Genomic DNA, 27,987 nt, shown 5'->3' with positions numbered 1-27,987 from the left:
TCTCTCTTCGGGGCTCTAGTAGGAAGGTATAATCCAAGAGATTGGGTACCTCAAGGATCTTGCCACTCATTGCCTGTAGTCTTCCTGACTACATCTCGATGTCTTCCCACTTCTTCTCAAGTGGCATATGAGCACTCATGGCACAATCATCATCCTTCTCGACTTCTTTCTTCGCCTTCGCTGGCGCTGCCTTGGACTTAGAAGCCTCTCCCTTGTTCTTCTTCCTCGTACACTGATTTGCATAGTGACCCAGTTCCCCACAATGGAAGCACTTGACCTTGGAGAGGTCCTTCTTCTTCCTCTTCTCTTGCTTTCCCGGAGATGCTAGAGTCGCATCCTCTTCCTCTTCCTTCTTGATCCTAACCCATTTGCTGCTCCTTCCCTTCTTGGTCAGCCGTCTGATCTCTTCTTGATGAAGAGCCGCCCACAGTTCTTCCCAATCTGGAAGACTCGCCCTGCCCAGTATGCTGTGGACAAATGTCTCCCACTTCTCAGAGACTACGTTAAGTGTGGTCCTTACATCAACTCCTGATCCGTGGCCCCTATGGAAGTCAGTTGGTCATGGATCTCCTTCAATCGACCGAGGAAGACATCTATCTACTCTCCCTTATGCATCTGCTGTGACCTTAGCTGATTCTCCATGAGCATCTTCCTCTGCATGGAAGTATGTTGGTACAATGTCTTCAAAGTGTCTCACATCTCCGTTGTCGTTTCCTTCTCGGCAATATGTTGGACCACATGATCCTTGACCACATCAAGGATGATGCACTTTGCCTTAGTCATTACTTCCTCGTACCTTTCATTAGCTATCGGATCAACTGGGATAGCCATCAATCTCAAGGCGAAGCCCTTGATAGGATGTCTGTCTAGAATGGACAAGATCCTAGCCTTCTAGACTACAAAGTTGGACGCTTTGTTTAGCCTGTCCTGATCTCTCAGCCCATTCACGACCATATCGATACTCTTTTGTTGACTCCTCCGAGTCTCCCTACTTCCCTCCTCAAAGTCCTCTGTTCGACTCCTGTTGAGTCTCTCTACTTCTTGTATGGAAGTTCTCTGTTTGACTCCTGCTGAGTCTCTCTACTTCCCGTCTAGAAGTTCTCTTCTGGACTTCATTTGAGTCCTGATTTCCCTATTGGAAATCCTTCTGCCAACCGTCAAGTTGCCCCTCTTCGATCGTCTGTGCAACTGCAACACTGATCCAAATTCTTTGGCTAGAAATCTGCCTCAGCAGCAACTCCCTTTGCCTTGGTTTTGCCCTGTTAGGTACTATTTTGACCACAGTACACCACCAACTTCGCTCCCGTAAACTGCCCAAAGCTACCTTCGCCCCAACAACTGAAGGATTGAGCCTCTTGGCTCTGCGCAATCTCGCACCGACAAAATAACTCCCTCCGCCAACTGCGTCAGCGCTCTTGGGCTCTGCGTGAGCCTGTTTCTGCCCTCCTCAGCCTTTGCGCTACCTCTCTGTGGCCCAAATTGATGATGCAGTCGCTCTGCATCAACTCTTCCTCTGTCGTTTTCTGCAAGGATCAACTCTGTCACTCGGGAAAACTTAATCTGCTGCAAATGCTTTGCTCAGTTGATGTCTAAGCTTTCTTGTGATCTGCAACCATGCTCTGATACCATGTTGAATTTTATAAGTCTATCCGTTAGAAACTTAATCTGTATTCTGTTGGTTTATTTCTTCTACTTGTAAATTCTGAACAAGTTATTTAAAACATTTAAATATCGAAATAATCACAATACAGTCACAACATCTACAGATCATCAACTGAAAGAAAACAAAACAAACACACAAGTGACACCGTTATTTTTGGACAATTGTCCCCGAAAAAACCCAATGCAGGAAAACCAATGCAACTATTCTGTGGATTATATTATTATGCAGACTTTCTGAGTACAACTGGGTGCCTTACCGGCTCACCCAACAGAGAAAAATAAACGGAAGAAATACCTCTATATTTGGAAACAGGTATTTAGAAAACTTGTCTCATGAAACCCTCTCCGGCACAACTGAAGCTCAGTGTTGGCCCTTCTGGCCTCTGCGTCAGCCTCATGTTGACCTATGTCACCCCAGGACCCTCCGCGTTAGCCCTTTGAGGCACTGCTCAACCTCTGGGACCCTTTATGTCACTCCAGCAGCCTCTTCGTGGATGATGCAGTCCCTCTGGCTTCTGCGCGGACTCTGCGTAGCCTAGACTGGCTGCTGCTCTCGTTGTCTCTGATTTGGGTTGGTCTCCCAGTACTGTCTTTGCCTCTCTGCCTCATTCTCACTACCCCTCGTTGTTGATCACTGATTCAACTTTGCTTACCAACCCTGCTCTAGCAAAATGAGTGACTGATCACTCTGGTGTATCTTCCAACTGACCGTCAAGCCTCCTTTTATATTTTTCCTGTTGGTCCTTCAACAAAAGAGATTACATCTCTAGTCAACAACTAAAATTAGATTTGGCTTGATCCATGACTTTTGGAACTTTCTAACCCAGTTTTATATTAATACCCATTAATATTTTATTTTTCCAAAGTTTAGACTTAGGAACTCCATTAAAAATATTAATTATTTTAATATCTCCCAAACCAGTTAGAATCTTCCCAAACCATTTCTGGGTCTTGGAGATCTCATGTGCTTTAGCTTCTCCATTAGTTTTCATGGCTAGAGCACATCCGATGCTACACTAAATCAACAAAGTTGTATTATTAGCACATTATTTTATTTTTGGGGCTTATGTAGGCCAAGGAGGCTAATTCGAACTGCCAAGTTGTGTATAAATAGGAGTGAGATGAGTTCATTTCTCATCATCACTTTGGTTTGGATCACTTATCGCTCTTGAGATTTTCGCACTTTTTCTAAGGATGAGTTTTGATGTATGGATATTGGTGTATCTTCTCTTGGAGCTTCTTTATTGTCAATTGTGAATGAATGGATATACTCTATTACATGTAAGTACGTGCTCTTATGTTATTCTTGTTTACTTTTGTCATATATGTTGGACTGGGATTTTCGTTCTAGGACATAATTGCTGCATGCATTTACTACTTAATATTGTAGAAGTTGTCACTATTTATAGCATTTCCTTCAATGTATGGGTCATGTAATTGGTGTGAAATATCTTAGGGGTAAAATTTGACCTTGACAAGCCATGTCTCTTACACATCGAAGTATAAAAGCTGTAAGGTTACTTCTCCGTGACCTAAAAGGCAAATGTAATGATCTCTGCTTGACTAGAAACCAAGAAATCATGCTCTTACTCAACGTAGACTCCATTCTCCCAAAGATTAAGGCACTGATCTGTCAAGCGTGGTCATTAAAATCCACATTTTCTCACATCCTTCCAGGACTAGCCACATTGGGGTACCTAGGGCATCAATTTCCCGCCAAACTAACCGTCAAAAGAATTCAATCTCCTAGGGTCTCTTGCGATGCCTTTCTTCTAGTTCTACTCCAGTTTTGAAGCCATTTCGACGATGGAGTTGGGAGAAAATTAAAGACCTAGCTTCGGGATCAATGCTTTCCTTACCATCCCCAAGGTTAGGGCCTCATAGGGTCAAGACAACATCTTCAAGTGAAATTCTTGTTTTGATCCTTCCCCCCCCCTTCTCTAGGGCAAGAATATCATTGGTTGTTTCATACCTTCCTCATATCCTAGACCAAGTCCACTTGGCCCTGTGTGGTCTCGCACCTTCAAAAGACCATTCTTCAAGAACCATTCGAGATACCAATTCTAACAAGGATTTTAGGTATTGGGAAACTCCTTTACAAGCCTATTCCCATAAACCTAACCCTCAGAATCCTCTTCCTTTTCCTAGAAATACATAGCACCTTGCTTAGAAAGCAAGCAAGCTCCATCCTTCAAACTTTTCTAGGAAAGGGTTTGGTTCACTCATATCCATTTGCTTATCAGTGATTAGTGACTCCATATATATCTGGTCTCCTATTGATTTGTGGTAGCATCAGATGTGCTCTAGCCATGAAAATTGGTGGAGAGGATAAAGGACATGAGATCTCCAAGACCCAGAAATGGTTTGGGCACATTCTAACCGGTTTGGGAGATATTAAAATAATTAATATTTTTAATGGAGTCCCAAAGTCTAAACTTAGGAAAAATAAAATATTAATGGGTATTAATATAAAACTGGGTTAGAAGGCTCCAAAAGTCATGGATCAAGCCAAATCTAATCTTTGTCGTTGATTAGAGATTTAATCTCGGCCATTGATGGACCAATGAGAAAAGTATAAGAAGAGGCTTGTGGGTTAGTTGGAAAAAACACCAGAGTGATCAGTCATTCATTTTGCTAGAGCGGGTTTGCTAAGCAAAGTTGAATCAGTGATCAACAACGAGGGGTAGCGAGCTATGTCACACGGTTCGAGTTCGAATTTGAGTTCGACAATGATTAGGTTCGATTCGAATTCGAATTTTCCGATGAGGTTCGACATTAAGTTCGACTATATATATATTTTTCAATATATATATGACATAAAATAATAAAAAATCAAAATCAATCAATAAAGCTATATGAGTAGCAGTGAACACCCACGAGCCACAAATCACGACCACTATTCACTTAACACTCCAGGCGATCGAGACAAGCAACATCTAGAAATTGAATTCAGGAAATTGTAGACAATACAACACACAACGGCAACATTGAGCACAATAGAGTGAGTACACTAAAACTGAAGTTGGCTTGTGAAAATATATCGACAACCATGGTAAATAAAGCCAAACCAGTGGCCACCATGGGAAACTAAGTGGCAGTAAGCGAAACAAGAGAAAACCATGTGCTGCCCATGGTTGAAGTTGGCTTGTGAAAATATATCGACAACCATGGTAAATAAAGCCAAACCAGTGGTCACCATGGGAAACTAAGTGGTGGTAAGCGAAACAAGAGAAAACCATGTGCTGCCCATGGTTTTTCTCATAAACCTTAAAACAACTGACAAAAGAAACTCGAACTCAACCTTGAACGGTAAAAGAAATTTAAAATTTTTTAAAATTCGGTTTTAGGTTTGTCTTTAGGTTCGTCTTCAGGTTCGAATTCGTTGGGGTTCAAATTTGAGGTTCGACTATCAGGTTCGCCAAACCTAAACGAATTTGATTTTTTTTTGGGTTCGCCTAATTTCGAACATCAAGGTTCAACCCTGTGACATAAGCAGTGAGTACGAGGCAGAGAGGCATAGACAATACTAGGAGACCAACATAGAAGCAGAGAGAGCGAGAGCAGCAGCCAGTCCAGGCTACGTAGAGCCCAACAGAGGCAGCGTAGAACCCAGAGAGATTGTCATCCACGTAGAGGGCAGAGGGAGTGACGCAGAAGCTCCCAGAGGCTACGCAGTGCCTCAGAGGGCTGACACATAGGGTCTTGGGTTTGACACAAGTCAGCAGGAGGCTGACACAGAGGCTAGAAGGGCCAGCGTTGAGCTTCAGTTGTGCTGAAGAGGGCTTCGTGGGATAGGTTTTCTGAATACTTGTTTCTAGATAGAGGTATTGTTGTCCTGTGTTTTTCTCTGTTTGGTGAGCCGGTTAGGCATCCAGATGTACTCAAATAGACTGCATAATAATATAACCCTCTGAATTGCTACACTAGTTTTCTCGCATTGGGTTTTTTTGGGTACATTTGTCCAAAAATAATGGTGTCACTTGTGAGCTTGTTTTCTTTCAGTTGATGATCTGTAGATGTTGTGACTGTATTGTGGTTATTTCAATATTTAAATGTATTAAATAACATGTTAGATTTAAAACAAGTAGAATAAATAAACCAACAGAATACAGATTAATTTTCTAACGAATAGACTTATAAAATTCAACATGGTATCAGAGCGTGGTTTGCAGATCACAGGAAAACTGAAGGCATCAACCTAGTAGAGCATTTGCAGCAGATTCAACTGTCCTGAGTGACACAGCTGATCCTTGCAGAAAGCGACAGAGGAAGGAGTAACGTAGAGAGACTGCGTCATCAGTCTTGGCCAAAGAGAGGCAGCGCAGAGGTTGAGGAGGGCAGCGACAGAGGAAGGAGTGACGTAGAGGGACTGCGTCATCCACACAGAGGGCAGAGTGAGTGACGCAGAAGCTCCCGGAGGCTACGCAGTGCCTCAGAGGGCTGACACAGATGGTCGTGGGGTTGATGCAGGTCAGCAGGAGGCTGACGCAGAGGCCAGAAGGGCCAGCACTGAGCTTTAGTTTTGCCTAGAGGGTTTCGTGGGACTGGTTTTCTGAATACCTGTTTCCAGATATAGAGGTATTGTTGTCCTGTATTTTTCTTTGTCGGGTGAGCCGGTTAGGCACCCAGATGTACTCAGATAGATTGCATAATAATATAACCCTCTGAATAGTTGCACTGGTTTTCCCGCATTAGGTTTTTTCGGGGACATTTGTCCAAAAATAACGGTGTCACTTGTGTGCTTGTTTTCTTTTAGTTGATGATCTGTAGATGTTGTGGCTGTATTGTGTTTATTTCGATATTTAAATGTATTAAATAAATTGTTAGATTTAAAACAAGTAGAAGAAATAAACCAACAGAACAGTGATTAATTTTCTAACGTATAGACTTAGAAAATTTAACATCTCCTCCCATCGATGAAAGTTCGTAAATAGAAGGGAGCTTTAGCTGAGGTGACAGTGGGCTAAGTCCCCATTTGTTGCCCTTGGCCTAGCATTTGCCCTTTAGGGATCCCCCTTAGGTCCCCTGTTAGTTTGAGTGGTAACATTTTGGCACCATTGTCGGGGACACGAAACGTGTGTTTTTTTCCCCATATGACATATTAACATATCATTTATTTGCGACTCCATTGGAAGAACGAAGCCCTTGTTCTTCATTGGACTTAAAAGTCAATGCTTGTAGGGTGAAGCAAGCATTTGTTAAGGCAATTTCATTCACTTTGGCGACTCCTATGTCATTAAGAAACCAACAACAAGGACCCCAAGATACCCTTCATCGAAATCCATGAAGAATATGCCATTGTTCGATGGGGATTCACATTCCGCAGCCAAAAACGTGGTAAGGTTCATAAGGTACCTTTCAAAGCAAAATATAACTCAACCTTGTGACCGAATGGAATTGTTTGTCCTATCCATTTCCCAAGTATTGATTGGATCGAATCACGTAAATTTAAAAGCATTCCTTCTCTTGCAATGTTGAATACATAGTTCTTGTTGCACGAAGGGCCGAGTCTCCAATCTCATGAAGACATATCCCAAATGTTAGATATGGACCTTCGAGAGAAGGAAGTTATTGAATATGGTTTTATGTTTGAAGAAGGGTGTCTTATTGATGCGTACTTTAATAATAATGCCAGGAGGGAAACTCATGAATTGGAAAGCATATCCTCTAAGGACAATGAGGAAGATCTCAACCTTGAGAGCCGTCACACATTGCAAGAATGGATGATGGAATGTGAAAAGTATTGTAGGAAACTGATGGCCACATATAACTCCTAGGACATTTTCTCCCACTATTGTGAGCAATTGGAAAGACCTTGTAACACGAAGAGTGAATATAAAGAAAGTCCTACCGATGACCTTCTTCTTGAGACATTTTATCAAAATCATGTAGTAAATACCTTGGAGATCATTCTTCGGGAACGAATGAAGGAGGAAAAGTCCTCCCTATCCAAAGAAAAGAATGAATGGAATCCTAACCAACACCAAATATATAGTGAAGAATTGGAGGATTCTGAGGAAAATCATGATAATCGAATGAACGAAGAATCTGCGAGTGACTTTTGGGGCATCGATTGGGGAATTGGGTATGATTATAGGAATGAAGACCCCATGGTTTCTCAAATCCATAAGAATGAGCTCATGGAAGAAGAAAATGCTTTGCCCCTTCTAAGTAACAAAGTTGGCCCTTATGAAGCCCTTCCTAGTGATTGGAAAGGTCTCTTCTTTATGTTCCAAGATGATTCAATCAAAGAAGAGCCTTCCAAAATTGTTGGAAATTCTGATGACTCTAATATAGAAGAAATTGAGGAAGATGATTCCTTAGGCCATGCCACTGATAAAGGGTTTTTATTCATGTTTGACGTTTCCTCCCCTTGTTGTGCCTCTCCACTGGAAATAGTTGTTTGTGATAATATTCATTCCCCTAGTCTTGATGAAGCGCTGCTTTACCCTATGAATAAACAAGAATCATGGTTTTTCCCCAAAAACAATGACAAGTCCACTTCTTGTTTTCCCAATGACCAAAATAACATCATCCTAAATGTGTTTGAGACATTCAATCCTTCTTACTTAGAGGGTGATGGATTTGAGATAGCTCTTCATCAAAGATTCATGTACTTGATCATTGACATTTCTATCTCCTGGTTAGATGACCAAATTCAATCTTCTCGGATGATGTCTTTCCCTTCTTCTAAGGTTCCTTTCTATATAATATGGGTCTCCTGTTTTCCCACCTCCCACCCCTGTAACTCCTTGCATCATTTCTGCCATTTATATTATTGAGTCCATTTAAAAATAATCATGGAAGCATGCATTCTTGTATTGATCAATTGACATGTTTGTTTCATTGCGTCTATGATACATTGTATTATATGCATGGTAGAGTAGGATGCATTGCACGCTGATTTTTGCTTGAAATAATGTCATATGATATTTCTCATGATAGATTCGTTGCACTTAGATTAAATTTGCATATTTTTATTTTTCTGTTAATTTCATAGCCTAACATATTAGCATGTGCGATCACGAGATGTTGCGAAAGCATGTTGCCTCGTGTTTCTTTCCATTTATTATATGTGCAGGTGACAGGTCTATGGTAACCAAGAGATTGCTGGAGTTCTTGTGACCTCTCGTTTGAGCAGCCTCACCCACTTCTTTTGAGATATCATGTCCCAGTTGAAGCTAGATGTTACCCACCACTTGGGTCCCTCGCCCATCTGCCTTGATCATATGTAGGGTGAGCATAGGGTGAGTGTTGAGAGCCATGGGCCTCCACAACAACAGATCGCACTCCACGGATCCCCATAACCATTATTGGATGAGGAGGGTGCATCTGATTCATCACGCCCAGTTGGCCCTCTCCACCATACACTTGGCAGATGAGATGATGTGGCATCACCTAAACCATCATCCTAGCCCTTCTACATGCATCTTCGATTTGTTTCGAGACCCATGAGGACACTTGTGTGCCCCCACATGTCATTTGGAGCACCACAAGTTATTACAAGGGGCCAACCCCTTGCCCACTGCATTTGAGGGTCCTATTCTTCATTGTGGCATCCATGGACCTCATTTGGCCTCTTAGAGGGCCCTACGACATGCATAGATTATTATTTGACTTCTTGAGAGACTTACTTTTCATTTATGAGCTAGTTTGGTGGGCTTGTAACCAAAAGTTGTATTATTAGCGCATTTTTTTTTTGGGGCTTATGTAGGCCAAGGGGGCTAATTCGAACTCCTAAGTTGTGTATAAATAGGAGTGAGATGAGTTCATTTCTCATCATCACTTTGGTTTGGATCACTTATCTCTCTTGACATTTTCAAACTTTTTTTCTAAGGATGAATTGAAGACTTATGAATGAGCTTTGATGTATGGATATTGGTCTATCTTCTCTTAGAGCTTCTTTATTGTCAATTGTGAATGGTTGGATATACTCTATTACATGTAAGTACGTGGTTTTGATGTTATTCTTGTTTACTCTTCTCATATATGTTGGACTGGGATTTTTGCTGTTTTAGGACATAATTGTTGCATGCATTTATTGTTTAATATTGTAAAATTTGTCTCTATTATATCATTTCCTTCAATGTATAAAAATTGTAAGGTTGCTTCTTTTTGACCTAGAAGGCAAATGAAGTGATCTTGAAGTCCTCCTTGACTAGAAACCAAGAAAGCCTACTCTTACTCAACATAGATTCCATTCTCCCAAAGATTAAGGCACTAATCTACCAAGAGTGTTCATTAAAATCCATATTTTTTCACATCCTTTCGGGACTAGCCACATCAGGGTACATAGGGCATCAATTTGTCGCCAAGCTAGCCATCAAAATAATTCGATCTCCAAGGGTTTCTTGCGCTGGCCTTTCCTCTAACTCTCCTCCAATTTTGAAGCCATTCTGATGGTGGAGTTGGGAGAAAAGTCAAGCCCTAGCTTCGAGATCAATACTTGCCTTGCCATCCCCAAGGCTAGGGCCTCATAGGGTCAAGACAACATCTTCAAGTGAAACTCTTATCTTGATCCTTTCCCCCACCTTGTCTAGGGTAAGAATATCATTGGTTGCTTCATACATTCCTCATATCCTAGATTGGGTCCACTTGGCCCCATGTGGTCCTGCTCCTTCAAAAGACCATTCTTCAAGAACCATCCAGGATACCAATTCTAACAAGGATTTTAGGGATTGGGGAACTCCTTTACAAGCCTATTCCCATAAACCTAACCCTCAAAATCCTCTTCCTTTCCCTAGAAATACATAGTACCTTGCTTAGAAAGCAAGCAAGCTCCATCCTTCAAACTTTTCTGGGAAAGGGTTTGGGTCACTCATATCCATTGACTTATCATTCATTAGTGACTCCATATATATCGGGTCTTCTCTCATCGGTGAAATTCCGTAAATAGAAGGGAGCCTTAGCTGAGGTGACAATGGACTACGTCACTTTATTGCCGTTGGCCTAGCATTTGCCCTTTAGGTCCCCTGCTAGTTTGAGTGGTAACATGGTCCATGGTTAGTAAGCTCATTTACTCTATTTCTCTAATGACTTGTTGTATTGGAAGGCTAGGGGACGCATTGGATCTTATGCAGGATTGCAGATGGTTTCCATCTTGGTTTGGTCTCCTTATACGGGGTGCTAATCCTCTATAAGGCTACATTGGCACATGTAGGTTGTGTGTTGAGAGCCACGGGCCTCCACAATAGTAGACAACACTCCATGGATCCCCAAGGATGGTTAGAGATGTTTGAGATAGTCCCATTGGACAAGGAAGATGCACTTGGTTCACCTTTGCCCAACCGCCCCCACACCCATTGGGAGCACCATAGGTTTACTGTTTGGAGAACAAGGGGCCAACCCCTTGTCCATAACTTTTGAGGGTCCTAGTCTTCATTATGGCACCCATGGACCTCATTAGGCCTCATAGAGGGCCCTACTACATGCATAGATTATTATTTGATTTCTTGAGAGGCTTATTCTTTCATTTGTGAGCTAGTTTGGTGGGCTTGTCACCAAAAGTTAGATTATTAGAGCATTATTTTATTTTTGGGGCTTATGTAGGCCAATTCAAACTTCTCATTAGTGTATAAATACAAGTGAAATGAGTTCATTTTCTCATCATCACTTTGGATTGGATCTCTTCTTTCTCTTGAGAATTTTGCACTTTTTCTTAGAGGATGAATTGGAGCTTTATGGATGAGTTTTGATGTTTGGATTTGGTATATCTTGTCGTGGAGCTTCTCTATTTTCAAATTGTGGATGGTTGGATATGTGCTATTACATGTAAGTGCATGCTTTTAATGATATTCTTGTTTTACTTTGTCATATACATTGGACTGGGATTTTCGCTATTTTTAGGGCTAATTGCTGCATGCATTTACTGCTTAAATTGTGGAATTTTGTTTCTATATAGCATCTCTCAATGTATTGGACATGTAATGTGAATGAAATCTCTTAGGGGTAATTCTATCGACGAATTTATCTTGATAAGCCATCACCTTTTGCACATCGAAGTATAAAAGCTACAAGATTGCTTCTCTTTGACCTAGAAGGCTAGTGAAGTAGTCTTGAGGCCTCCTTGACTAAGAACCAGAGGTCCTCACTCATATTTATCATAGACTCCATTCTCTCAAGGTTAAGGCATTAATCTACCAAGAGGTGGCACCTAAAATCAACTTCTTTTCATATCTTCCTAGATCTAGCCAAGTTGGGTCACTTAGGGCATCATTTTCTCTGTGAACTAGCCGTCCAAAAGTTCGATCTCCTAGCCTCTCATGTGCTGGTGTCTCCTCAAGACATCCTCCAATTTTGAAGCCATTCCAACGGTGGAGTTGTAAGAAACAAGCCCTAGCTCCAAGATCAAACTTTGCCCTAACATCCCCAAGGCTAGTGCCTTATAGGATCAATTCAACATCTTTATGAGAATATTCCTTCTTTGATCCTTTCTCCTACCTTGCCTAGGTTAAGAGAATCACTGGATGCTAAACTCCATCCTCCTAACCTAGGCTAGGTCCACTTGGTCATATTTCCCAAACCTAACCCTCAAATCCTCCCATCCTTCTCCTAGAAGACATTGTACCTTGCTTAGAAAGCAAGCAAACTTTATCCTTCAACCTCTTTTGGAAAGGGATCATTTGGGTCACATCATATCCACTTATTGATTTATCCTTCTTTTGTGACTCCAAAATATACTTGGTCTCCTTCCATCGGTGAAAGTTCGTAAAGAGTAGGGGGCCTTAGCTGAGGTGACAGTAGGAAGTCTCCATTCGTTGCCCTTGGTCTAGCATTTGTCCTTTAGGTCCCCTGCTAGTTTGAGCGGTAACAAGCATCTGAAGAATGTAAGTGGAAAATTGTCCAAGCCCTAGTACTAGCATTGCTCAACTTGTAGAAGTGTGCTGAAGTGGAAACATATCCAAGAGGGTATACTATGGGTAGACTGTTAATGCTAATGGGGAAACCAATCTACTATCATCTATATCTTTTTAATCACTACTGGAGTAGTATTGAATGACCCTACTTAAGTAACTTTATGCCTTGAATACCAGCGAATTATCCTACCTATGATAAGGAGCTCTATGCCTTGGTGGTCTATAGCATTATCCATAGTAATTGTTGGCACCATAATTGCAAACTCAAAGTAAGTTAAAGCAAGATAGGCATTTCAAATGGATGTGATTTTAGTGAAAATTTCATGTAGTTCTTGATTTACAAGGTCACTAGCATTAACTTCTGTGAGATATTTAATCTCATGGTATGGTCCTTCCATCATGTTGAATCATGAGGTTTGCAAGGATTTCTCTTCCCAGTTTGCCTTAATGTTGGATACACATATGCTCGTGTCATAGACATATACATATCTTAAATCTTTGGAATGGTAAATATATTTTTTATTTTTTTCAAAAGAACAATGACATTATAGAATTGATACATTTGTATGTCATTGCATAGTAGAATGATAGATACAAGATTGTTTCTGGTTAATTTATATTCATATTTTTTTATCTAAAATACATTTTGCTAGTTGAATAATTTTTTATATTATCAAGAGTTTGAAACATCATGTAATAACAGATTTCTCTCTTAGAAAAGGTAATTATTGCTAATTTTCCATAGTAGTTATTTTTATGTTTATATATTAGAAATATGGTTCTTATTATATACCTAGAGCATATGTTTTCAAATGGTTCACCTACATTATTATTTTGTATATTTTCACATACATAAGATTTGAAAATATTGTGAAAAGATGTTCTGATGGTATTTGTAGTTTACTAAGATTTTAATGTGCATGGCAAGAGTGTTTATTATTTTTATGTTTATATATTAGAAATATGGTTCTTATTAAATACCTAGAGCATATGTTTTCAAATGGTTCACCTACATTATTATTTTGTATATTTTCACATACATAAGATTTGAAAATATTGTGAAAAGATGTTCTGATGGTATTTATAGTTTACTAAGATTTTAATGTGCATGGCAATAGTGTTTACCATCTTTTATGTTTTTCTTAGAAGCTTAGCAGGAAATAAGAATAGTACTACATTTTTAACGCAAGAAGATATTTCATGGGTTAGGAAAACAACTTCTTTATGGTTTTAAGAGTCCCATTTACATTAACAATATGAGATTTATTTCTTGCTGTAGGATTTTGAAAATGAAAAAGTTTCAGAGTTCGGAAAGGAGATTAAAAATATTCTTAAAAAAGAACGGCTTGGGGAGAATAATGCTGATGAACCTGTTGAAAAGGATGAGAATAATGATGCATCAAATGCTCTAGATGATAAAGATAAAGATTGCTCTGATGGGAAAGATCAAAAGAAAGCTAAAAAGGAAGATGATGAGTTGAAAGTGAGTTTTACGTAAACCTTTATAGAAGATATCTTTAGCTTCTATGTGAAAATTATGATTTTTTTTCATTTATAATATTAATTATTATGAAGGTAGACTTGAAATTTTTACTTTGACATATCATAAACAATATGGCTATAAATTTTTATTTTTATATAAACTTCTATCTAAATTATACATTTTCTTTTATATAGTAAATATAAACATCTAAACCTTATTGTAATGATAAACTATTTTTTTGACTAAGTTATGTTTGATTAATGTTTGGGATTGTTATTATCTGCTTCTATGCTAGATTAGAGGAACAACGTTATTAGCATGTTGTTCATACAAAGACCTTGACTTGTAAAGTGTTACTAATTTATTAGAATCTGAAACTATTATTCTATCCTTGGTTTAAATCAGTATTTAGAATGAATCTACCTATTACCTACCAAACCTACACTTAAATGTTACAAGATATTTCGACAAAGTGCAACTCTAAGGGCACTTAAGAAAATTGCTCAATATGACTATGTAATGAACAAAGTTCGTACTCAACAGAATATTTAGAATATTTGGAATATGTAATATCCATTATGGGAAAAGCAATATATTTATATATTAAAGTTTGAATGTACTAGAGATATAATATGTTACAAATGAGGGTCTATTTATATACAGGTGCCCTTTCATGAACAATCATGTCTTTTTAGGACATGCCCTTTCATAACTAACTACACTCATTAATTTATTTTTATTTATACATAGTTATGTTCATAACATTGTGTTCCCCTTTAGAAGAGCTTTGTCTTCAAAGCTTATGGATGGAAATGCTTGATATCTTTTTCTGTCTTGTCATGTTTTCTCGTCTTCTCAATTCTAAGAACTGTCATCTTCGATGATACAAAACGATATGAAATTTTTAGCGTGGTACATCTTTGTCTTACTATGAAATGATTGAACAACCCTGAATCAATCTTTTGTGGAATGTTGCGCTTATAGGCCTTCTAAGATGAAATTTTATCACGAGACATGATGGTATTGATATCGATATTCTTTGGAAGATATGTTGATTATTTCTGATTGAAGTTGATGCATTGACTGATTAATGTACTTGTTCTTGTGATTAGGATGCTGATAATGATTTCTTGTTACTTGCTTTGATTTTAACAGACCTGTAGCATTCTCTTGACTTATTGTTGGCATATGATCTTCATTGCATATTGGTGTCACTAGTTTAATTACTGTGTCTTCACCTAGAATTCTCATTGTCTAAACTACTGCATTTGAGTATGTCTTCACTTCAATTGGACTAGAATATTTTTGAATAGTGATACTGTTTGGATTAATGTTTGTTCCTTTCTTTCAACAAGGACTAGTATGTCTAAATACTTTGATGCTTTTTTTGTGATAAGTTCTTCGAATTTGTTTTCCAATGATTTCTTATCATTTTTAAGTTTCTTAATTTGATTGAGTAGATTCTGATTATGATTTTTTAGATGCAAGAGTTTTTCATTTTTCGATCCAATTTTATTTGGATGTTCAAGCTTCTCATCTTTTAAAACTTTGATTTGTTCTAACAACTTTTGATTAAAGTCTTTTAACCCTTTTTTTTTAAAATATATTGTTTTCCAATGATTTCTTATCATTTTTTAGTTTCTTAATTTGATTGAGTAGATTCTGATTATGATTTTTTAAATGCAAGTGATTTTCATCTTTCGATTCAATTTTATTTGGATGTTCAAGTTTCTCATCTTTTAAAACTCTGATTTGTTCTAATAACGTTTGTTTAAGGTCTTTTAACCCTTTTTTTAAATATATTGTTTTCCAATGATTTCTTATCATTTTTAAGTTTCTTAATTTGATTGAGTAGATTCTGATTATGATTTTTTAGATGCAAGAGTTTTCATCTTTCGATTCAATTTTATTTGGATGTTCAAGCTTCTTATCTTTTAAAACTCTGATTTGTTCTAATAACCTTTTATTAAGGTCTTCTAACCCCCCTTTTTTTTTAAATATATTGTCGTTGTATTTCTTCTCGAGACCTTCCTTTTCTTATTCTATTTTATGCTTCATATCCTTGGATTTCTATACCTTCACAAGTAGTTCTTGACCATGGTCCTTAGACAAAAAAATTCTGTGTCCTTCTCTGTTGACTCTTTGTAAAGTAGATCTTCAAGATCTTTATATTTATTTTCCAATGCATTGTTTTTATGTAGAAGTTTTGTGAGTTCTCCTCTAATCTTTTTATCTGTGTCTGAGTATTACCTTGATATTCTTTGATAATAAATAATTTTCCACATTTTTTGCAATTTTTTAAAACTGATCAATATTCAAATTTCGTTTCACAAAGTGGACATTTAGTCCAAAATATTGACTTATTTATGGAACTCATAATTCATAGTTTCACATGCCCTTCTTTTTTGGTTAGCAACCTCTTTTTATACTTCTATTACTTTTTCTTATAATGACTCTTTGTAAAATAGATCTTCAAGATCTTTATATTTCTTTTCCAATGCCTTGTTTTTATGTAGAAGTTTTGTGAGTTCTCTAATCTTTTATTTGTATCTGAGTATTACCTTGATATTCTTTCATAATAAATAACTTTCCACATTTTTTGCAATTTTTTTAACATTGTTTGATATTCAAATTTCGTTTCACAAAGTGGACATTTAGTCCAAAATGTTGACTTATTTATGGAACTCATAACTCATAGTTTCACATGCCCTTCTTTTTTTTGTTAGCAACCTCTTTTATGCTTCTATTACTTTTTCTTATAATGACTCTTTGTAAAATAGATCTTAAACATCTTTATATTTCTTTTCCAATGCCCTGTTTTTATGTAGAAGTTTTGTGAGTTCTCCTCTAATATTTTTATTTGTGTCTGAGTATTACATGATATTCTTTGATAATAAATAATTTTCCACATTTTTTGCAATTTTTTAAAACTGATCGATATTCAAATTTTGTTTCACAAAGTGGACATTTAGTCCAAAATGTTGACTTATTTATGGAACTCATAATTCATAGTTTCACATGTCCTTTTTTTGTTAGCAACCTCCTTTTATACTTCTATTACTTTTTCTTATAATCACTTTCCATCAAACTTTGAAATTTTATCTATTTATCTATTTTTATTTTTATTTTATAACCTTTTTTTTTGACACAGAGGTTGGCACTAGAGGAACTCCAAAATTTTGAAGGTGTGGCTAAAGCCTGGACAAAGGCCTAGTGATTAGAAAATACGGCTCAGATACCAATGTAACAAACAAAGATCATATTTAGTGGAATAATATCATTATAGGACAAGTAATATATTTATATAAGAATGTTTGAATGTATAGCAAATATGATATGTTACAAATGAGGGCTTGTGTATATACCACCTAGGCAGGGACCCCTTCATTAACAAACACAACTCATATTTAGTGGAATAATATCATTATAGGACAAGTAATATATTTATAAGAATGTTTGAATGTATAGCAAATATGATATGTTACAAATGAGGGCTTGTGTATATACCACCTAGCCCCTTCATGAATGTTCATGTCCTTTTTGGACATGCTCTTTCATAACTTATCACACTTACTAATTTATTATTATTTATACATAATTATGTTCATAACTCCACACAATACTTCCTCTCTCTTTAGATTGCTTCTCTTTTGGCACAAGAGTGAAAACCCTAGAAAATCTAAAATGGGGGGTGGAATTTACCGAGACTAATGCCTATCCATTTGTGTTATGGAGTCAAGAACAATGAAGAAGAGGGCTTGAATATGATTAAAAGATGTACAGCTAAGATATTAAAAATATTCTCTAACCACATGGATCTTCAATATGAAAAAACTTAAATGAGGTCTGTTGTCGCACAGATTGTCACGACAACGCTCAGAGCGGGGGCTGTCACCCTGATCTCCGATCTCTCCTTTTAAGCCTGTCTCCGCGGCTAAGGGGGGTAGACCCTATGGGAAAATGATAATCAATTGGGGACCAATTGGGTTTGGGAGACACTAGGGGCAACAAGCACTTAATTGATTTTATTAATTTAATGGACTAGTGCCTTATGGAGTTAATGATTAAGTGATTATTTATTAGATGTTGCAGAAAATATGAACCTTGTAAAACAATCATTTATCATCAAAAAACCCAAGAAATGCAAGATATTCGATAAACGCACAATGCTTTAATAGTGATCCAACAATTAACCTTCAAGAAAAATCAAATACTTTGAGTGATCATAAAATTTAAATGCTGACTAGTTACCACTTTCATATAACTAACTTTAGACGAACATTTAAGTGCATTTAACCATAAAGAAGTGGAACATAGATACCACCAAAAATGAATTTTCGATTTTTTATTAAGCTTTTTCAAAATATTTTTTTAATTTTTTATATTTTTTAATTATTTTTTCTTATATCAAAATAGACCAAAACATCTAAATTTAAACTACATGAAAAATGGAACTTAAATATATACAAATGAAATGGAATTTAAAACTAAATATTATAAAATGAAGTCTAAAACTAAGATCTAAATTCTAATTTGTATACACAATATAGAATCTAATTTCTAAATAAAACTCAGAAACCCTTTTTTTTAATGATTTTTGATTTGTTCTAAGAATAAAATAAAACTAAACTAAAAAAAAAAAAAAAATGAGGACTAAATCTAAATTCTAAAGAAATAAAACTTAGACCTAAAAATAAATCAAATAAAAAAATTAAACTAGATCTAAAATTTAATCCTAAAAGAAAGCCTAAAGAAACCTTTTTAAGCCATTTTTTAAATTTTAATTTTTTTTTATGATTTTTCAATTTTATTTAAAATCAAACTTTAAAAATATTAAATCTAAATTTAATATTAACTTAAAAGTAATCCTAAAGACTAACCCTTTAACAAAATATGAAGGCTAACTAAATACAATTCAAAACCTAACAAAAATTGATTTTTCTTTTTATTTATTTTTTAAATATTTACATACTTGATATAAAAAAAAGAAACATACATTAACTAAAATACTGTATTCTAAACTTAAGATCAAAGCCCAAAAGAAATAAACTAAAGCTAATGCCTAATCTTAAAAAATGAAAATCGATTCACATGAAAACAATACGATAACCTGAACTCATATGGCTTACCCAAAATCGATTTTTCTATTTTGTTTTTTGCTGTTGCGGATGTGCAGGAAGCTTGACGGCGGTAGAAGAACCACTGAACGGAGGAGCTCGATGGTGGAGAGTTCGACACAGGATAGCAGGTTGAGAAGCCGCAACAATGGAGAGGGATGGATTCACGATGTCAACAGAAGTGATCACGCAGAGAGATGGGTGCAATGCCAGCAAAGGATGACAGCGGAATGGAGGTACTATGTAGAAGATGAGGGAGCTGAGTGGGGAACGATAGTAGAAAAAAATGGACGCAATCGCTGGACGATGCCAGAAGAGGGAGAATGCTGCAGCTTGAAAAAGGGAATGCGGGAGGATTAGCTGCGCGTGGGAAAGAAAACAATGGATGCAGCGTGGAGAGGTGAACACGCAGGTGGCTAGAGTAACTACGTGAGGGTGCTGCTGGCTTGGACGCTGTAGTTGGATAGAATCAAGGGCTTCAAATGTTTCTTGCAGCTGCGAGGATGGCGAGAGAACGCAGCAACAACGATGAGAAGAGCGAGAATGTGACTGCGTGGATGGGAGAAGAGGACAAAAACAGCGAGGGAATGGCTGCGGATGGAGTTGGGGATGAGAACTGCAATGAAATGAGGAAATGACAAAGGGACAGAGCTGCGGCAGAGGGGAAAGATGGCTGCTGCGTGGAGATTTCCCTTATTTTTTTTGTGCACAGGTGCAGGTCTGCGTGGGAAGCTGGATGAATATGCAGAAATCTAGAGAATGCCAGGACAACACGGATGGATTTGGCAGCAACGTATAAAGAAAGGCAATGGCAGATGGAAGGAGAGCTTGAAATCTGCAGATCGATGGAGGAATGAGGGCCGCAACAAAAAATGGTGGCTCAGAACCTGCTAAAATCACCCGCAATCTGAATAAAAAAAATCTCCCTTTTAAGATCTGCACCTGCAACTTGCAAAAGGCAAAAATATGCAAGGAGATACCCCAAAATTTAACTAAATAATTACAGTATTCACAAATTTTTGACTCTTAAACAGCCGGATTTCTCATTATGCCACATAAATATTTTCAGAATTTTAATTTAATGTGAGATGCTTCAGGAAAACCCTGCATGCATTCATAAAAAAAAATAATTTCAGATGATAAGCTTGGGATTAAAACTAGCTAGTCTCTTTCAGAAAACGCAATCCGGGAGTTGGCTGGTTCAGGCAAGAACTTCCCCTAACGGTTGATAAACTGAAAACTAAGATTTCCTGCACAGCTTAAAATCAACCATTAACATAGAGGGAGAAAACAATAGTGAAATCCAGATCAAATGGAGATACTTGCCATTACATTTCAGAATCTAAACTATCATTCAAACCCCAAAGATCAGACAAGATACCTGTGCCTAAATCAATCTTTATCAAGCTATATCAATGGATGAAAATAAAATTATGCAGAAAAATAAATCATCTTATAGCATTTCCAAAAGAGTAACACCAACAAGATTTTTAACCCCATAGTCTTTCTTTATTGCACAAAAAATGACTACAAGAGAGCTTTCTTTAGCATCAGACTCTCAGATCAGATCTCCTCTCAAATGACCCCTAGCACCCTATTTAAAGGAAAAATTCCCAACAGCTAGTTCGAGTGATCCATGTCAAACTAATCTCGACCATCGATGAGGATCAAGATTTCTTTTAATCTCATCCGTCGAATCTTTAAATGCATTTTAATATATTAAACAATTAAAATTCTGCATTTATTCACTCAAAAATTTGACTTAAATAATTTTATTATTTTTATTTAAAATATTTGACTACTTATTATTTCATCATTTTTTAAAATTTTTATTTTATTTTATTTAAAATTTTTAAATTTTAAATTTTTTTAATTATTTATATTTTTTATTTTTTATTGTTTTTTATTTTTATTTTTAAATGGATCCTCGAACTTGGCCTTTGGAAAAATCACTTAGGACCTAGGACTTAGGACTTAGGACCTATGAGAGGATTAAAACATTTCTTAACCCTCAAGACACTTTACATCATGACTTTTACAATTTTACATCTCAAAGGGGAAAACCCATTTGACATAGACCACCCAGTTCTGCGACCAAATATAATCTAGCAGATCAACACACTAGAATTCGTCGAAGATTCTAATGACAAAATTCATTCCGGCTTTGGGGTTAGGCTGAAGGAAAACTTTGCCGATCATGGATCGGTGAGACATAAACCTTCTGGAACGTAGTTTATCACTAGAAAATAAGGTCCACCTAGGCAATTTACATACATGACTCAACTCTGCTAAGATTATTTACAATTCACACATGCAGACTGGATTTACAACATAAATTGATCAAGTCGACGATGACTGTCGAATGGCACGGACACATCAATCAAGCGCTATCCCTTTTGCGAAGAAAGGGGGATGTACTGCTATGGGAAGTTGACACATAGTGGTCAACATCTGGCTCCACTTGGGGACACGTTGCTGCACTGCAGGAATGTGAGAATCCAGAATCTGCATCCACGCAATACACAATAAAACATAAGTAGCATCTATCCAAAAATCATCATATAACATTAAGCACATGAAAGATATAAGCTCTTCATTTATTAACTATCTGGAAAAGTAAATCTAATCCTAAAATAGAAATGAAATGCTAAAATGACAAGGAGTAGGGTTAGAAATACAATACAAAGGATGCCCCATGGCATCATATGTGTTCAATATAGTGTATACTGAGCATTTGCCTGCTTTCAGGCAAATCTGTCGGTTGCTTGTCGGATGTGCCATGTCCAATTCTACATATGGTAGGAATTTTTCCTATCCGAAAATCATGCTGCTCGCGGCCGTCTGATGCATCAAATCTTCTTCTCATTTTCTTCCTCTTGCGCGTTTTCTTCCTGGTAGGCTATATTATTGATGACGTGGAACTTTTTGCTTCAAAGCTATCAAATGAAGTATATAAGATATGCGTGACATGTCTTTCTTCATCCTGCATTTGCCCTGTCAAAGATGATGGACCAATCTCACAGGTGTCATGAGTTATAACTTGATCTTCAATGACTAGTGGATTAACTGTGTGAGCATCAACCTGATTATTAATTTCCCTTTTATCCAGGTCATCTTTAATTATCCACTTTTTAATGGAACAAAGGACCTCATAATATGATGGAGCTTGCTATAACAGATAAGGGGGCTCCTGATCTATTGATGTTCCCTGGTTTCTGTCATCCTCTGACCATTGTTGAAACTTTTGAACCTGTATTTTAATGGCATCTATCTGACTAGAGTGTTCAACCTTTATAGCACTGATTTCCCTGGCATGGTTTTCTTCCATATCTTTTATTACTTTATCGTTCTTTTCCTTTTTGGTCATCAAACAATACTGCATAGAGTTTATCTCTTCCTTATGATTTGCTTGCATGGCAGCCAACTGATTATTATGATAGTCATTTCTTCATCCATAGTTAATAACTTGTTTTGCATAGAATTAATTTCCCTATCATGATTAGCTTTCATGGTCGTCATATTTTTTTCCTCTAAGCCTGATAACTTGCTTTGCATAAAACTAATTTCTGTGTCATGATTAATCTTCATGGCCTCAATTTCCTTAGCATGTTGATTTTGCATGATCTCCATCTCCCTATTACGTTTTTCCAGGTGGGTACATAAAGTTCTCACATCATTGGCGTAATTAGTTTGATTGATCTCCATATTTTTTACCGGCAACATTAGTTCTTGTATAATTTTCTTTTGATCTTCCTTTTCATTATCATTTGTCCCTGCTTTTCCACTATCATGAATTTGATCTGCAATGGTACAGGTGGGTTGCACACTTTGATATGAAAAATTGTCTTGGAATCTTTCACCGACAGCTAGACCTTTTATAAGATTACTTTCATTCTGTTGCACAATTTTAGGGGCACAAGGCGAGCTATTTGGATAACCATATCTATCTTTAAAAGCATTGACAATGTCTTGTAAACAAGTGAAAGAATCTTCAAGACAATTATTAAACCAATTGGAAGCATCACCCTCTAAAGAAAGGACAAAAAGACCATTTTGACATCTTCATGATTATACTAAGGGGGTCTACAATATATGATCATCATACGAGTAAACAAGCCTAGATGTCTTTTAACAGCGATTGAATCACCACTTGAGAACAAAGGTAATTTAGAAATGGCCACTTTTGGAATATCAGGGAGATCATCAGTAAAATGACATGGTTTAAACGAATAATCCATGATGAATAATGAGGGACCAATTGGATGATAGAAAGAGATCTCTGCTCAAGAAAATTAATAAATGAAAGAAGTGGAGCTGCCACTTGAACAATGAATCTAATTCTAGGATCCAAAAAGCAACCAACAAATAGATATGACGGAGGCTTCTTGTCTGGGAAAAATAAGAAAATGGAGTCGTCACCCAAACAAGAAACAAACTAAAGAGAAGTTGTTGATATGATGAAAGATAAGGCAATAAAGAGATCCAAATGATGCCAAAAAATGTTGAATCTGCCAGCTCAAATGAGAGATGAGAAAGATGAAAGAATGATGAGAAATGAGAAGATGAATGTCGTTGAAATGCCGAGAATAAAGTATCCCCGACAACGGCGCCAAAAATGTTGTTGCACAGATTGTCACGACAACGCTCAGACCGGGGGTTGTCACCCTGATCCCCGATCTCTCCGTTTAAGCCTGTCTCCCGCGGCCAAGGGGGGTAGACCCTATGGGAAAATGATGACCAACTGGGGACCAGTTGGGTTTGGGAGACATGAGGGGCAACAAGCACTTAATTGATTTTATTAATTTAATGGACCAGTGCCTTATGGAGTTAATGATTAAGTGATTATTTATTAGATGTTGCAGAAAATATGAACCTTGTAAAACAATCATTTATCATCAAAAAACCCAAGCAATGCAAGATATTCAATAAATGCACAATGCTTTAATAATGATCCAACAATTAAACTTCAAGAAAAATCAAATACTTTGAGTGATCATAAATTTAAATGCTGACTAGTTACCACTTTCATATAGCTAACTTTAGACGAACATTTAAGTGCATTTAACCATAAATAAGTGGAACATAGATACCACAAAAATGAATTTTCGATTTTTTATTAAGCTTTTTCAAAATATTTTCTTAATTTATATATATATATATATATATATATATATATATTTTTTTTTTTTATATCAAAATAGACCAAAACATCTAAATTTAAACTACATGAAAAATGGAATTTAAATATATACAAATGAAATAGAATTTAAAACTAAATATTATAAAATAAAGTCTAAAACTAAGATCTAAATTCTAATTTATATACACAATATAAAATCTAATTTCTAAATAAAACTCAGAAACCCTTTTTTTTAATGATTTTTGATTTGTTCTAAAAATAAAATAAAACTAAACTAAATTTAAAAAAAAAATGAGGACTAAATCTAAATTCTAAAGAAATAAAACTCAGACCTAAAAATAAATCAAATAAAAAAACTAAACTAGATCTAAAATTTAATCCTAAAAGGAAGCCTAAAGAAACCTTTTTATGCCATTTTTTAAATATTTTTTTTTTATGATTTTTCAATTTTATTTAAAATCAAACTTTAAAAATATTAAATCTAAATTTAAATCTAACTTAAAAGTAATCCTAAAGACTAACCCTTTAACAAAATATGAAGGCTAACTAAATACAATTCAAAACCTAAAAAAAATCGATTTTTCTTTTTATTTATTTTTTAAATATTTACATACTTGATATAAAAAAAAGAAACATACGTTAACTAAAATACTCTATTCTAAACTTAAGATCAAAGCCCAAAAGTAATAAACTAAAGCTAATGCCTAATCTTAAAAAATGACAATCGATTCACATAAAAACAATACGCTAACCTGAACTCATACGGCTTACCCAAAATCGATTTTTCTGTTTTGTTTTTTGCTGTTGCGGATGTGTAGGAAGCTTGACGGCGGTAGAAGAACCACTGAACGGAGGAGCTCGATGGTGGAGAGTTCAACATAGGATAGCAGGTTGAGAAGCCGAAACAATGGAGAGGGATGGATTCACAATGGCAACATAAGTGATCATGCGGAGAGATGGGTGCAATGCCAGCAAAGGATGGCAGCGGAATGGAGGGACTGTGTAGAAGATGAGGGAGCTGCGTGGGGAGCGATAACAGAAAAAAAGTTGGACGCAATTGCTGGACGATGCCAGAAGAGGGAGAATGCTGCAGCGTGAAAAAGGGAATGCGGGAGGATTAGCTGCGCGTGGGAGAGAAAGCAATGGACGCAGCGTGGAGAGGTGAACATGCAGGTGGTTGGAGTAACTGCGTGAGGGTGCTGCTGGCCTGGATGCTGCAGTTGGATAGAATTGAGGGCTTCAAACGCTGCTTGCAGGTGCGGGGATGGCGAGAGAATGCAGCAACAACGATGAGAAGAGCGAGAATGTCACTGCGTGGATGGGAGAAGAGGACAAAAATAGCGAGGGAATGGTTGCGGATGGAGTCGGGGATGAGAACTGTAACGAAATGAGGAAATGACAAAGGGACAGAGCTGCGACAGAGGGGAAAGATGGCTACTGCGTGGAGATTTCCCTTTTTTTGTGCACAGGTGCAGGTTTGCGTGGGAAGCTAGATGAATACACAGAAATCCAAAGAATGCTAGGACAACACGAATGGATTTGACAGCAGTGTATAAAGAAAGGCAATGGCAGATGGAAGGAGAGCTTGAAATCTGCAGATCGATGGAGGAATGAGGGCCGTAGCAAAAAATGGTGGCTCAGAACCTGCTAAAATCACCCACAAAAAATCTCCCTTTTAAGATCTGCACCCGCAACTTGCAAAAGGCAAAAATATGCAAGGAGATACCCCAAAATTTAACTAAATAATTACAGTATTCACAAATTTTCGACTCTTAAACAGCCGGATTTCTCGTTATGCCACATAAATATTTTCAGAATTTTAATTTAATGTGAGATGCTTCAGAAAAACCCTGCATGCATTCATAAAAAAAAAAATTCAGATGATAAGCCTGGGATTAAAACTAGCTAGGCTCTTTCAGAAAGCGCAATCCGGGAGTGGGCTGGTTCAGTCGAGAACTTCCCCTAACGCCCGATAAACTGAAAACTAAGATTTCCTGCACAGCTTAAAATCAACCATTAACATAGAGGGAGAAAACAATAGTGAAATCTAGATCAAATGGAGATATCTGCCATTATATTTCAGAATCTAAACTATCATTCAAACCCCAAATATCAGACAAGATACGTGTGCCTAAGTCAATCTTCATCAAGCTATATCAATGGCTGAAAATAAAATTATGCAAAAAAATAAATCATCTTACAACATTTCCAGAAGAGTAACACCAAAAGATTTTTAACCCCAAAGTCTTTCTTTATTGCACAAAAAATGACTACAAGAGAGCTTTCTTTAGCACCAGACTCTCAGATCAGATCTCCTCTCAAATGACCCCTAGCACCCTATTTAAAGGAAAAATTCCCAACAGCTAGTTCGAGTGATCCATGTCAAACTAATCTCGACCGTCGATGAGGATCAAGATTTCTTTTAATCTCATCCGTCAAACTTTTAAATGCATTTTAATATATTAAACAATTAAAATTTTGCATTTATTCGCTCAAAAATTTAACTTTTTATTATTTTATTATTTTTAAAATTTTTTATTTTATTTTATTTTATTTTAAATTTTTAAATTTTAAATTTTAAATTTTTTTAATTATTTATATCTTTTATTTTTTATTGTTTTTTTTTTTTTCAATTTTTAATTTTTTTTTAAATGGATCCTCGAACTTAGCCTTTGGAAAAATCACCTAGGACCTAGGACTTAGGACTTACTTGGGACCTATGAGGGGATTAAAATATTTCTTAACCCTCAAGACACTTTACATCATGACTTTTACAATTTTACATCTCAAAGGGGAAAACCCATTTGACATAGACCCTCATAGACCACCCAGTTCTGCGACCAAATAAAATCTAGCAGATCAACACACACTAGGATTCGTCGAAGATTCTAATGAAAAAATTCATTCCGGCTTTGGAGTTAGGCTGAAGGAAAACTCTGTCGATCATGGATCGGTGAGACAAAAAACCTTCCGGAACGTAGTTTATCACTAGAAAATTAGGTCCACCTAGGCAATTTACATACATGACTCAACTCTTCTAAGATTATTTACAATTCACACATGCAGACTGGGTTTACAACATAAATTGATCAAGTCGACAATGATTGTCGAATGGCACGGACACATCAATAAAGCACTATTCCTTTTGCGAAGAAAAGGGGGTGTACTGCTATGGGAAGTTGACACGTAGTGGTCAATAAGGTCCTTTGATGCACCTCTCAACAATTACAAAGCAGCCAAGTAATAATGCGCAACCGTGAAGTAGAAAGGTACAACAATGGTCTCTCAATATGCAGAAATCACAATAGAATATCCATTAAATGAACACTGATTACAACAAGAGATAAGGAGGGTGAAACCTCAACCCTATGTCTTCTTATTAGAGCAAAATTGCCCTTCAAAGATTACGCCAACATATTGTAAGAGTAATTCCCATCCATCAAAACTACTCATGAAAATTAGAAACAAAATGAAAATCTCTTTAAGTTAGACAAATATACCTTTTACCACACAAGAGTGAAATTTTATTGCACAAATCAATGACATGATATTCTGAGATTACCTCTTGATTATGTGCAATAAATTGAACAAGGTTGAATTGAACAAGGTTGTTGCCTTCAGAAAATGGAGAAAGTAAAAGTTTTGGAGAAAAGGCCAACCAAGTGTGTTTAAAATCAATTTAAATATCTGATCTTGGGTTCTTAAGCTAGGGCAATGAAATGAAATATG

The 27,987-nt window shown here is 36.6% G+C and overlaps 1 protein-coding gene across 4 annotated transcripts in view; it reads left to right on the top strand.

Moving 5' to 3' along the window:
- LOC149267521 (uncharacterized) overlaps positions 1-27,987 on the top strand; it is a 473,448-nt gene that overhangs the window by 168,646 nt on the left and 276,815 nt on the right. For 3 of the 4 annotated variants that reach the window (XM_089433325.1, XM_089433324.1, XM_089433323.1), the window contains exon 6: positions 13,798-14,001. In XM_089433325.1, coding sequence (XP_089289451.1) covers positions 13,798-14,001 — 204 coding nt within the window. Of the gene's footprint in view, positions 1-13,797; positions 14,017-27,987 lie in introns of those variants that run through there. The other variant, XM_089433326.1, reaches the window with a different exon arrangement.

Source organism: Pinus tabuliformis, chromosome 6 (genome assembly GCF_031772625.1).
Source record: "Pinus tabuliformis cultivar Carrire ecotype Pingquan chromosome 6, CPIR1, whole genome shotgun sequence".
NCBI classification, from domain to species: Eukaryota; Viridiplantae; Streptophyta; class Pinopsida; order Pinales; family Pinaceae; genus Pinus; species Pinus tabuliformis.
Note: the sequence above shows the minus strand (reverse complement) of the source record. Positions and strands in the feature narration are given on the sequence as shown.